This window comes from Athene cunicularia (assembly GCF_003259725.1).
Source record: "Athene cunicularia isolate RWA chromosome 4 unlocalized genomic scaffold, athCun1 chr4_part1, whole genome shotgun sequence".
Taxonomy (NCBI): Eukaryota; Metazoa; Chordata; class Aves; order Strigiformes; family Strigidae; genus Athene; species Athene cunicularia.
This window is the reverse complement of record NW_020799098.1, coordinates 40912460-40926313: the sequence shown is the minus strand read 5'-3', so window position 1 is coordinate 40926313 and position 13854 is coordinate 40912460. Positions and strand designations below refer to the sequence as shown.

General features: G+C 35.8%; 1 protein-coding gene across 4 annotated transcripts in view; it reads right to left on the bottom strand.

The window, feature by feature from the left end:
- Positions 1-12890, bottom strand: part of NEK1 (NIMA related kinase 1) — a 44094-nt gene extending 31204 nt beyond the window's left edge. For 2 of the 4 annotated variants that reach the window (XM_026846849.1, XM_026846850.1), the window contains exons 1-11: positions 12648-12890; positions 11605-11753; positions 11432-11528; positions 9391-9488; positions 7828-7911; positions 7317-7384; positions 7110-7196; positions 5974-6028; positions 4533-4733; positions 2599-2659; positions 1320-1477 (exon numbers count right to left, since the gene is read on the bottom strand). In XM_026846849.1, coding sequence (XP_026702650.1) covers positions 1320-1477; positions 2599-2659; positions 4533-4733; positions 5974-6028; positions 7110-7196; positions 7317-7384; positions 7828-7911; positions 9391-9488; positions 11432-11528; positions 11605-11721 — 1026 coding nt within the window. In that variant the 5' untranslated portion in view covers positions 11722-11753; positions 12648-12890. Of the gene's footprint in view, positions 1-1319; positions 1478-2598; positions 2660-4532; positions 4734-5973; positions 6029-7109; positions 7197-7316; positions 7385-7827; positions 7912-9390; positions 9489-11431; positions 11529-11604; positions 11754-12647 lie in introns of those variants that run through there. The other 2 variants (XM_026846851.1, XM_026846852.1) reach the window with 2 other exon arrangements.
- Between the last annotated feature and the right edge of the window lie 964 nt (positions 12891-13854).

The window sequence follows — 13854 nt, the reverse complement described above, 5'->3', positions numbered from 1 at the left end:
AGCTCAACTACCCTGGAACAGCAGCAAAGGGAAGAAAATTTATGTTACACTGGAGCTATTGTTTCTATCCTACTTTTTATCCCTTGTCATGAGCTACAATCCACACAAAGAATATGCCTTTAAATTGCAACGGTACTGACTCCTTACATGCAGGAAGAGGATACTTCTTCAGTTGCTACCCTGCCACTTTGAGTTTCTATGCAAGCTGGATCAGTGTTGGCTAGTGAAACTGACTATAAAGAACAAGAGACTGGTGGGTGGCTGCACAACCAAGACTCATAACATAAAAACCTCATGGTCTCATAAGGACACACAAGTCATCTGGCCATTCCCTTCTTGCTCTCTTTCAAACTGTGTATCACAAGCCAAAAAGGCTTCTGTAATTAATGAGCTTTTCCCTAAACCTCTGATAACTTTTAAACCTCAAGGATAATTCATATCTCAAGGATAATTTTATATCCACCTATCAAGTTTGACAGATGGATAAAGATCTCAGTATTATGCTCCCCGAAGTGCCATGGGGAGGAGAAAACCCAAAACTCACAAAAAAACCACCACCACAACAAAAATACTACTTATTCAGAAGAACATTTGTATTAGTTCTCTTGCTGAAGTGGAAGCTTCTTGGTTGCTAGTTGTTTGGTGCATGCATATAGCTTAAAACTAGCTATATTGTAAACATCTCCTGGCCACGCAGTAATTAAAGGAATAAAAAGAGAGAGGACAAAAAAAAAAAAAGTTTTATCTAATAAGGAGTACAGAGAAGATGACTGGAAGAAAGATCAAAAGTACTGTATGAAGGTATACAGAAGACTATTTCTCATTAGCTCATGGAATTAAACCTGGGAAACTCCTCTTCCAATTACACAATTTCTCTGGCTGACAACTCTTTAGAAAGTTACTAAAAAAGTTTTCTGTGTTTTGAAAAATTTGAGATAATTTTTGAACAAGGAAGAAAGATGCAAAGATTCTTATCCAGCCATCAGTGATCTTGATATACCCGACAGATATCCAGTATTTCCAAGAGTGGTCAACACCAACAAAGGAACTAAAAACATACAAAGCATGTCTAATTCAGCAGTGGAATTAAAAACCAAGCCTAAGTTAGCAGTCTCCAAAAATCATTATATTAAAACCAAATGAACAACAACAACTAAAAAAAATCAATAATGAAGCAAATCAAGCATTTGAACTACTATTTTCTCTGCAGATACATGTGTCCACACAGAAGACACTTTGAAAAGGAATGCATAGTATTTTTACAGCATGCAAATAAGGTATGATCAAAACAGTTCAATTTAAGTAACTTAGCTTCTTACCTGCCTAGATTTAGCCAATGGCTTCTTCTCATTAGGCTTTTTAGGTGCATCACAAGACTTCCTGATCACTAAAGGCACTCCATATTTTGCAGCAGGTTTGGTAATTTTCTGAGCTGGTGCAACTGAAGTCAGTATTTGTTCCTGAGCTGGTCTTTTAGCTAGAAAGAAAAAAACCACCCTGTTTTACAGCTATGACCAGCGTACCGTATTTCCCTTTTCCAACGTATTGGAACAGCAAAGCTGAAGGCAAATGGGTGAACTGCTAATATGTCATTCACATGATCTGATGTGCAAGTGCAGTATACCCAGTCATCCAAAACAGCTCATCTAAATTTCATGCTCGATAAGATAGAGCAGAACACAATCCCTGAGCTTTTTCACTCTCAACTCGTCAAACTGGAGAACTGAAGCTTATTTCAGCTACCATGCTTTACCATCCAGTTGTCATGGACACAGGGAAAAGTCTTCCTAATGGAATGGAGAGACAGGCCTCCCTCCACTAACAACAATGGACTGCAAACAGCAACACTAATGTTGGCAGATGAGCAGCTCTGGAAGAGCTTCAGTGGCCTTCAGGGATACTGTTTTCACTGTATAGTTCCTGAAAATATGCCAATATTGTGGATTTGATTCTCTATTAGCAGAGCTCTCTTGCTACAGAATAGCAGGACTGAAGTGAAACACACAACACATTCAGAAGACTCCAAAGCACTTGCCACAGCTTCAAGTAATTACAAGGAAATAAAGAAAGGGGAAGAAAATCTAGGAGAAAAAGGGTAAACAAATGCAGAAAAACAAAGTAAGGTAAGAACATCCTGACAAAATGAACCACGATCTAATTTGCTACCAGTAGTAGAAATTCTACTGCTCTGGGCTGAATTAAACGGGAATTAATCATGGAATCTCTAATGAAACCTCCAACATTTTTACAAGAAATGGTATTTCTCATTATGGATTTGTCATTAGGAAGGAAAAAAAAATCGTACAACAACATATAAATTATTTCCAGTATTTGTAGTTTTCACTCCTTAAATTGTGGAAGCATTACATACTGTAAAAGGAAAATGTACACCTAAAATATTACAGGGCTGTAGTTTGTGTTTGCACCATTTGTACCCTACATATATCCAGCCCCCTAGGGGAGGGGGAATAAATTGTTACTCTCTTTTTTCTTGAAACTTCTAGAATCAGGTATAAGAACACTCCAAAAACAGCCAGAGAACAAAGCTACATACACTATCTTGCCAGAGCTGAAAACAAAAGCACATTACACACTTACCTGGTGCAGCATGTGGTCCAAACTTCTGGAAGATTTTGTGATTGAATTCTTCTGCAATAAGCTAAACAAAAAGTTGAACCGTTAGCCAACAGTATGACTGAAGCCAGAAAAAAAACCTTTTCAGAGAAGAGTGCCACTTCCAGTAAACACCTAATAGTACTTACTGTAACTTAAATTTAACATGAATGAAGAATATCTGAACATTAATAGGCTATCATCTTGAATACTGTATGTAGTTCTGAACCCAGTACCTCAAAAACCACGTAGTAGAAATGAAAAAGGTTCAAAGAGCAGCAAGGATAATTAAAAGTGTTGAATGAATAAGCTTGCTCTTTAGCCTATAAAAAGATGACAGATGTAATGTGACAGGTTTAGAATACCACATGTGATTTTGCAGAGAAACACACAAAGGCAGCAAATAATAATACCAATGTAAGTGGGGTACAACTGAATATAAGGAGGAAGGTTTAGAATAAACGAAGTTGATGCTTTCTGCAAGTAGCAGACCTGTGAAATTTCTTACTGATTTCTTACAATTTACACAGGTACAAGGAGAAATCAGATAAGCTCACAGACTAGAAATCTGTTGAGGATGACTGAATATCAATGACGATGCTTCCTGAGCTGAGCCAACAAAAGATAAAGGCTGGGAGTATCATAGGGTAATGTCACGTAGGCTTGCCTTGTTCTGTGCCTCAACCAGGCACTGTTTACAGTCAGTGTTCGCTGCTCACAGGACATGGAGTGACACAGACTTTTAGCTGAGCCAGCACCATGCCCTCGTTTTCTAACATCCTGCTCTCAAACTTCTTGCACAATCTGAGTGCCACCACTGGTGCTACCAATACAGAATATTCAAAGGATGGGAACTGCAAAGGTGTTTTTCACAAGAGTAGTGCTACTTGCAGACAGATAATGGCCATACTACAAGACCACCTTTCTAGAGACAGAGCATGCCAAGAATGTGTTACATTTAATGTTCTGACAACAACTGACAGCAATGATAACTGAAGATTAACCTAAACCACAAGGTTTTAAGGAACAGTCTTTATAGAATCTTGAACTATCCAGATTATTTTGATTTGCTTAGAGGCTAACAGTCAGTTACAATAGATGCTGAGAAGTTAAAACTGAAAAAAACCTCCAAGAACCAAAGTGCAGAACTTAGGACTCCACACACGATGGCAGAGAAACTTTTTAACCTGTACAGTCTGTCATCAAAAGATTCTGTAAGCAAGAAGTCACACATGAGTACAGTCTCCCCTACTAATGGTATTTCATTGATTTTGAAGGATTTATTTGGGTAGTAAGCTGTAACAACTGAAGTGTAATGTTTCTATCACACCTACTGACAGAAAAGAAACATGACTTTTCAGTACCTTTCAAAAAGCCCTTTTTTTTAAAAAAAAGGACGCTAATTTAGATCAATTCTTTACTGTAACTATGAAAATTAAAGAATTTATATAAAACTGGAAGACTGATTTCCTGACAGTTAAGAGCAGGGATATCAGCAATAGTTGCAACAGGCTGAAGATGTCAACTATGAAAGATCTCTTAAGCCTAGACTAAGAAAAGCAGAGGACATTTAGCCATGGATAAACAAAGAAAACAGGCATTACAGCTGTGTCACATAATGACCACCTCTGGCTGAATACAAATGTACTAGTTAGTAAAAGGTGTTTTCTGGGTATGGGGGTTTGCTGTTGTTTTTAAGATTAGGTGGTATCTATCTCTAAGTCAAATATGTTAGTCATGCAGCTGGAAAAATTGTGTTTCTTAACAGCTCAGAGTAAAACTCTTATTTCCTCAACTGAAAGTGTCTTTACCAAAGCTCTAGGGAATATCTTACTCCAATTTGTCATGCTGTGTATTAATATTAGAATAAAGAAAAGTCTACAACGTTTTTAGCAAAATTAGAAAAACCAAGTCCATACCTGGGGTGTGAGAAATTTTTCAACCCTTTTGGCTATGAAGTTTTTCTCCAATATGGAGTTTACTGATGGTCTATTCCTAGGATTCCTTTTAAATAACTGTGACAGCAGATTACGTAGGTCATAAGAATAATGCATAGAAACAGGAGGGAAAGGCCCAGAGATTATCTTCAGTACTAAGTTCTTCATGTTACCAGCTTCAAACTGTATTACATGAGAAAGAGAACAGTTACTGCATATTACTTACTGTCTGTCCACATGCAAGGCAGCATATAAAGATGAAGAAAACAAACAACACACATTGCCTTGCCTCAACATACCAAAAGAAATTTTCAAGACCATCAACAGTTTATATCAGTGGTTTAAAACAATTTGCCGCCGAGTATTATAAATATATAATCATACAGATATTCCATATTATTGATGTAATTTCTGCTACAAATAATTATTTCCCGCCAGATCTAGACTGACAATAATATATCATTAAGGATAAAAGAATTATATATTTATCTGCTTGACCTCCTGTCCCACTTTCAACCGTCACATGCCTTCTGCCCTTTTTAGTGGGGCCACATTTCAAATGAAGGAATGTAAAGCATTCATAATCATTTAGTGTCAAATCCATAGGAATGCTTAGACTTCAGCTTAAGATCAGGAAACAGAACACACCATTTCAATTCCTTTGTACAATAAAAAGAAAACACTACAAATCACTCAGCTCACAGAAAACAACCTATTGCCATCAACTCTCAGAAAGGCAACATGGTTATCATTGTTGCCACAGAAAAAAAAACAAGCAATAAGAAATTACAAAAAACTTGAAATTAAAATTAAATCCTTATCCTTTGATATTTTTCCCCTGATTTTCATGTTGTTGTAATCTTTTTATTTTAATAAAAATAGCCATTAAAAATAACCACACAAAAACCCCAAAACAAGACAGAAAGAAGTGTTTTTACTTCCCTTCCTAACCGAAAAATGGATGATAAAGATATATTATTCAAAACAACCATGTATATAAAAAAAAAAGAAGGCAACCCTTTCACCATGGGAGTTTCTTCTGTTCTAAACAGAAATGCATTAATCCATCTGCACAGAAGCTGGCAGTCCAAATTCAGACTTTCAATGAAAATGACAGGTTTTTGAAAGAAAAGAACACTATTCACAGTATCATTTGTTACAACACCCAACAATTTTTTCAGCTAACACAGTTCCTTAAAAACCTACACTGAAAACAAAATATGCAGTGCTAAGATTTCTACAGAGATTGGCATGAACGAAAACAGATGGAAAATATGGGTCAGTATAGAAAGAGGAGTTGAAGGTAATTTTAAACAGTCACCATGAAAGCCTTTCAATGACCTGAAATGCATTTGTGTAACATAAGGAAAAATTCCTGTTTGAAATCACTATTCTTTTAAAGACACAAGAACTTTCCACTCACCGCATGTTTAAGTGTGCACATTTCATACAGAACGCAACCAAGGGCCCAGATATCACTAAATCAAAGAGAACATAGCTTAAGAATTAGTTCTAGGTGTGACATTGCCAAGTAACTTATATCTATGAAGTTTATCTTTGAAAAGGAAAAGGTTGTATTTTGAGTATGTACAAGCTCCCTTGTATGTACATCTTCCACCCTGCAAACCACAAAAGGCCAAACAAAAAAAGACAACCACCAAAACCAAGGTCAATCTGAAAACCAGATGAGGTTATTTTGGCTCCAGATTTTATTTAGACCTTTTCATCTGAACCACTCCCAAGCACAGAAATCCAACAAAATAGGGACAAAGGCTTTTTTTCTTTAAATATACACATGCACCTGAAGTCTCTGAATTAAACCAACAAAAACCCAAACAAAACTCACCACCTAATTCCGCAAATACAATTCTCAAAGTCTGTTTACTCTGTTTAACATCGAGTTACCCTACCCTCACTCATTACAGGATTACAGAATTTGGTTAGAACACCATTGGATAATAAATCCCATGTAGAAGAAATTAAGGGACAAGGAACTGTAATAATTGTTTTCTTTTAAGAAACCAATTGAAATTAGTGTAAGGCACTCAGAGCAATGGTGCAGCAGCTTAGTGCAGTATAAGACTAACTTGATAATGACCATTTTAGCTACATTAGGCACACTGTTACCAGATACAGCCTACTGCCACAACAGCAAACATATAAGTATCTGTATGACTTTGTTATCTGAAGCAAGCTGAGCCACCTATCCATGCACATGCTTAGAGAATACAATTACTGTGTGTGCGATTTCATCCTTAACACACTTTCACATTCATACTGCATAAATTAAGGCAGTACGAGTTGCATGCAGATAGGCAAAAGCAGAGCCATAATTAAGAACACTGCTAGATCTAGAACTCAGAGCATTAAGCTAAGTCATCTCTGCATCCCATTGCACAGACCTAATAAGGTGCCACTTGTACAGTGAGATTCAGTACCTTCTTGGGTAAGAGATGAACTAATGGCTGTTCACCATCATATTATTAGAACAGCTTTAGATTTCTAAAAACTCACTTTCTTCTCCTTACCAAAAATGTTTAATAAAGTGCTTATTAGTACCTTTTATTGTTGTAAGGTTTGTTCTGACATATTTCAGGTGATAAATAGTATGGCGTTCCTATGCAAGTGCGAGCCAGCTCTGCGGTACTAAGAAAAAAATAAGAATTAACGTTAACTAGTTAACTCACATGAAGTGCACAGATTGCATTTTCCTATATCAAAGTGATTTAGATTAAGTCAGAGAAAACAGCAACAAAATGGAGTTACCTGTTAAGAACTCTGGCGATTCCAAAATCTCCCAGCTGTATTGTTCCATCTTTGGTTAAAAATATATTCTTGATATAGAAATTTTAAGAAGTCTGTTAATTAAAACATTCATACAATTGCACACTTTTTGTTCTCAACATGTTATGGGAAGAGTAAACCCTATGCTACTATTCAAAGTCACTAGCAGTAGTGTTACTGACTACAACACACCAGTCTTACTCCAGTCCTACTGTATCAAAATTAAACACTATTACACATCTTAAAATATGTTTTCTGTCCCCACACATAAATATAGAAGTAACACTCAAGTAGCTTCACCAAATAGCCTAATCTGTTTCTACAAATATCATATAAAGCTCTTCCTGACAATTCTGAAGGAAAAAAAGTGTTTCCAGTATTGGAAGTGTTTACATAAGAAGATTGTTTTCTATAATTGCCAACTTACACTAGTAAGATATAAATATAATAATTTTGGAAATAAAGTTGGTTAAAAAAATAGTTACTTACATACCTGTGACTTTATGTCCCGATGCAAGATTTTTCTATCATGTATATGTTTTAGTGCTAAACAGATTTGTACAAACCAATCCAGAATCTATGCATAAAAGAAAATGCAACATCAGCATTGTTATTTATCTGAAAATTTCCCCAGTTACATAACTGAAGATATTATCAAATCAGTTTTATAACTCAAGATTTTACCCTCTTCCACAAACCTGTCTTCATTTATACCGTAGTATAATAAAAAACATAACAGTACTGTCGCTATAATGCTAATTTTTAAATTAAATATGCATATTACCCAAAGTAGATATTAATTTTGAGATTAATATTTCTATTACATATTATAAACCTAACAAAAGTATGCAAGATTGATTGGCTAAAACATTTAAGACATAGAACTTGCATCTTAAAGACTGTACTTTTGCTGTAACCAATACAAGTCTTCTGGCAGTCTATCAACTTTCTAGGAGTCCTCGAAAGCCATACTGATGTTTACAGAAACACTTATTTTATCATACAGTAATTTTATCTTAACAAGTAGTAAAAAGCAGATTTCTATGAGAAAAGCAACAAACAACATATAACTAGATAATTATAAACAAGACAACCAAACTCTTTTTTTTTTTTTTTTTGGTAAATCTGTAAAAATCACAACAGAAAAAGTGACTAACAGTAATAACTTTTCCATGTGAATAGTGGTTTCACATTCCCAACTTAGAAGTACATACATGTCAAAATATAATACAAGCTGCAATTTTCACTCTTCCACTTTAAGTTCTTATTGCAAAAGTAAGCCCGAATTACAAAAGTGAAAAGTTTTACAAATTATATCCAAAATGTTTCATGTTTACCCTATTCTAAGCACCATCAATAGACCTACTATACTACTAAGCCTTTCCAACCACAGGTAACTTGAGATCCTACTGGATGCAGACAAAAGCACAGAAACCATTTACAAAGAAGGAAACATATTGTCAGTTCTAATAAAAAAAATTGAATCCTATATAATCTATCTTCACTTAATCAAACCTGTACATAAAATCCTCTCGTTCATTCCAAATTCTCCCACAGTACAAATGAGTTTATAACCAGTATCATGGAAAAACAAAATCTGCTGGTGTACTTCCAATACATTATTTTTCTAATGGAAAAATAAACTTTTGAATGATGTTCATTCAAAATTCATATTGACATATTTCATATTCTTATACTAACAAAGTTTGCTATTTTATGCTTCTGATAAATGAGAATCAGTATTTCATTATACCTTAAAAAAATCAAAGGTTTACAAATATTCATGTTGTCAGATTTGTCTCAGATTTGGTTTACTTTGCAAGAGATAATTTTTTTTTTAAATCATCTTATACATACAGACAAAGCCCCAGGATTCCCAGCTACATTTTCTATTCTTTTTCTTTTTAAGGCTACAACTGTGGCTGATAATGAGAATCACAATTCGAGAACCTCATTTTAGATTAAGCAACAATATCCACCAAACTGAAGCAAAATAATTTAAAACTCATGAAAAAGTATCATGCAACAAAACACTATAGCAGCAGTTTGCTGTTACCTGGTCTTCAGAGAATAAGATTCCTTTCTGGGCATTTATTTTTTTAAATAAGTCTCCTCCTTCACAGTAATCCATCACTATGTAGAGACAGCCATTTTCTGTAAAATAAAACACAAACTACTTCAAAAAGAAAAAAAGATCCATCTTTAACATAAGTTTCTGAATATCTTCGCTGCTATCACAGAAAAAACAACAAAAAAAATTAACCTTTTCACATGCAGTTTCAGGTATAATTTATTAGACCTTTTTTCAAACTTAAAGCAAAAATGCTTTTATTATTTTGAAGTTCACAAAATAAGTTTCCCATTTTTGGTAACATTGGACTACTTTGAAACGGAGAGAAAGAAATCACATCTACTGAACCAACGCCCCAAAATGGGGTTTAAAACCACTACAAAATTAAAGCTGTCACTTTATGAATGCAATATAAAACCATTCTTCAACCTGCTTTCAAACATTCTAGAGATCCCCTAGCATAAAAATAGAGATCTTAAGTTCTAATTTAGGTAGTTGCCTCGATTTGCCTAATTCTTTCTTGGGAGTTTTTACCTGGACTCACACTAAGTGCAAGAATGTGACAATCATCAACTCTCATACAGCTCATTTCAGTGACTGAAGAACAGCAATAAAACTTCCAGCAGACAATGACTGAAGGAAACAATTGTTTTCTCATTTTTAATGACATTTTAGGAGACTTACAAAAATCCTACACAAGTTTCCACTAGGAATTATGAGCAAATATAATACATTTCATACAAAATTACAGTTTTGTTCCCAGATGCAGTATTTTCCAGTTACTGATGAAAAAAGAGATTAGACAGAAGCAAATTGCAAGTTACCAAAACCACAAGAACTACACTATTTACATATTACCCATGATAAAATCAATCACATGCTGCTCAAAAGAAATACTCTTATAAGTTAGTCATAGCACTTAAACTCTAAAGAGAGTCAAAATTCATTAAATTGTCTAAATCACTTTGTTTTCACTCCCGCACAACGCTTCTGAAATGTCTTTCAAAACATCACAATGAGGATTTTTTTTGTGCTTAACAGCTGTTTGTATCATGGTTAAGCTTTATAATCAGTATTATTTTAAAAGAGGATCCTAAGAGTCTGGATTTCTTCCAGACCTGTTGCTGAAATAGTTCTCTTTTATAAACCAATTCAGTATATTCAAAGTCAATGTGCTTTAGCAATAAAGATGCAGCGTGAAGTCTTGTGAACTACAGACTACATGATCTACCTTGTAAGAAGAAAGAAAAAAAGCAGCCTCTGTTACAGAAAAGATGTAAACATGGATTTATAAACCAGACTATGACTGTGCAATGACACAAAATTCTAATTTAATTAATAGAAAAAATAAAAGCCCCCAATGAAAAGATAGATGAAAGTCAGCAGAAAGGAAGGAAAGAAGAAAGTAGCAGTGTCCCTAAACAGTATCTCAAATCATATTTAAGTTTTAAAATAGTATTTTAACCTATGGAATACTCTTATCTGTTCTGCTCATTCCCCAAGACATTCAGTGCGAAAACAATGTGGAAATGTATTTCTCCTTCCTTCATAGCTTGATAAGGTAAACAGTCCCATCTATTTTTCCAGCTCTGAAAGCAATGCTTGGATTGCAATGACTGTAGACTGCATTCTAAAATAATAGATTTTGAGATAAAATTGCTCTTGCTAGGTTATCAATACCCAAATTTAGACTGTACTCGTATTTAACATACACAAGCATTCACGGATACTTACAGTCTGGAGAAACAAGGGACTATAACCCTTTCATTTAAACATTGACCAAAATTGATGTAAGGAAGAGACATGAACATTTCTGTTTAATTGTTACACTATTAAAAATTGTTGTTTTTAAATGTGTAGGGAAATTGCGAAAAAAATACAACAAAAAGAACTGAAGTAATAAAGGTATAAGAAAGACTAATTAAAGAGAGAAAACCCCTTGACTTTTAAACTGACTGCAATAAGTAGGGCACAGACAGTCACCTACTACCATTACTTCAGGTTCTACTGCATTAATTAAACTTACCTTCAAATGACTCCCTATACAGGACAATATTCGGATGTTTCATGTTAGCCAATACAGCAACTTCTCTCCTTGATTCTTCTCTCTCCTTATTTGACATCTTCAGAAGGAAAATAATGATTTTTGAGAACAAAAATACAGAAAGAATTGTTCAGTAATAAAGAATAATCACTCACCTTAGAGATGTTTATTTCTTTAATAACATACTGCTGGCCATTTTCTTTAGCTTTAACAAGAATTGCTTTCCCAAAGGATCCTTCTCCAATCTTCCGCACTTTAATATATTTATCCATAGTTATCTTCTTAAGGCATCCTTACTCAAGCACTAGGCAAAAAAACCCCACAAAACAGATTTAGTTAGCCATCCTTAGTCATTCAGCCTGGCAGATGATGTTACTTTTTTTTTTTTTTTACTCAAAATGTCAATCCATTTGTCTCTTCAGTCGCATCACACGCTTTGTAGCTTTTCTATAAATCATCTACTCTTAGTCTCAACTTAATTTTGGTACAGTTGGTTCACCTGGTGTAGAAAAAGGGCTGCCTTGCTAAAACTGGTTTAATCTTTCATCTTGACAAACAGTATAAAGTAAGGATGTATTTTATCTTCAAATAAAGCAAGAAGTGAGTGTTCTAACTTCTGATTCAGCTAGCACACAAACGTCACCTAGAGCTACAGCACCAGGTTAACAAGTTTTGTTCAACATTATCTGGAAGAACCATGATAGTAGGGGGAAAAATATCCCTACATGTTGTTTCTCAAGAAGCTCTAAATCCACTATTTTGGAACTTAGCCACTATAATGAAGCCAAAAAATGGACTGAATTCCACAGATCCCCATGAAGTTTAGAATCATTATTTGATATAGAAAGGTGGGACCTTAATTGTGACTGGAAAAACTCAGATTTCATGTTGCATATAAATTCATTACCAAATGGTGGAAATCAGTATTTTTAATGTACTATCTGACCACTTAGACTACCTTTTGAGATTAAACAGATTATTCAGGTAAGTATTGATGGTGTTTAAGGTTCTGGATTAAGAAAACAGTTTGGTAGAAAAATAAGCCACTACTGATCTGTATGTGGAAGGTATGGCAATATAGAGAAGTGTCAGAACAGCAAAGAGGATTGGCAAACCAAGGACTAAAGTGATAAATGTCAAAACAAATCCATAGTGGCCTAAAAGGTCATCTTTTCTACAGTAGAAAGAACTTCCATACTCTGAGGAAGTTTCTGTAAGCTGAAAAAGACAGAAAGTTCCCAAGCTTTTCTGCATCCAAGCCTCAGTTGAGAGCACCAAGAACATTTGTGTTTTGCTGTACCCAGCTGCCTCCCAACAGCAGACTCTTGTAGCTTAGATCCATATTCCACGTGCATCTCAGGTGAGGCTCTTCTCCTCAATTTAGGATCATTTTTTTTGTCACAGAATTACCAAGCAGCAGACACAGATGCTGCTAAAGCATCAGGGAAATGAAGAACCCATACCATGAAAGCAGACTAAAATGAATAAGCTTGATTAGTATAGAGAGACAAAATACAGGAGAACTCAAGTAATCTTTTCTGCAAAATAGGTGATGGGAAGACAACCAGGACTAAGGATAACTACCAGGAAACAAACCAAAAAAAAAAAAAGTGAAAACGACCGGTCTGCAATGTCTTGATGTTTTGTTTTGGTTTTTTGGTTTGGTTTTTTTTTGTCTTGAAGTACAAAAAGGCAATTTAGTGTGTATGAAGTCGCACTTCTGAAAGTGATAATGTTAACATCAATATTCATTTTTGGGCAATTGTAAAACATAGCAGCTGGGACAGGACTTTAACTTCACATGGCTTTACTAAGTTCTTTTCCTACCCCTGTTTTGTTAATGAAACAACCTACCCGTACTACAACTAAACCAGATGCATTAGGCTTAGCTTAAGGCTCCTACTGCACGCTGTTCTGTGCAAAGATAAACGATCAGTAAGCAGCCTATGGGCAAGAACGTACAGTTCGATCAGAGCGGGGATATAATTTTGTACAAGTCAGATGTCTTATTTTTACGCGTGGCATGGGAAATACAAGTTTTGAGAAAGGACATCAGTGCTGACAGGGCGTTGGCTTTTCAACCCCTGTGCGAGAAGTCATTTGAAACATCATGGACACGCGCGAAGGCAGCTTGTGCGCCAGGGCACAAGTCACACCTCGACCGAGCGCTAGGCACGGAGAAAGCGAAGCGACTAAACTCGAACCGCACGGCCAGGTCACGAGCAGGCGGACAGCAAGCGGCACCGCGCAGTGCCCGCCGGCAGGAGACGCCCCCAGTCCAGGCCGCGCTCCTCCGCCGGGCCCCACCAGGCCGCCGCCGCCGCGCAACTGAGACGAGACCAGCGCCAGGCCGAGAGGCGCGGCCGAGGACCCCCCCGCCCCAGAGCGACTGAGACAGGCAACCC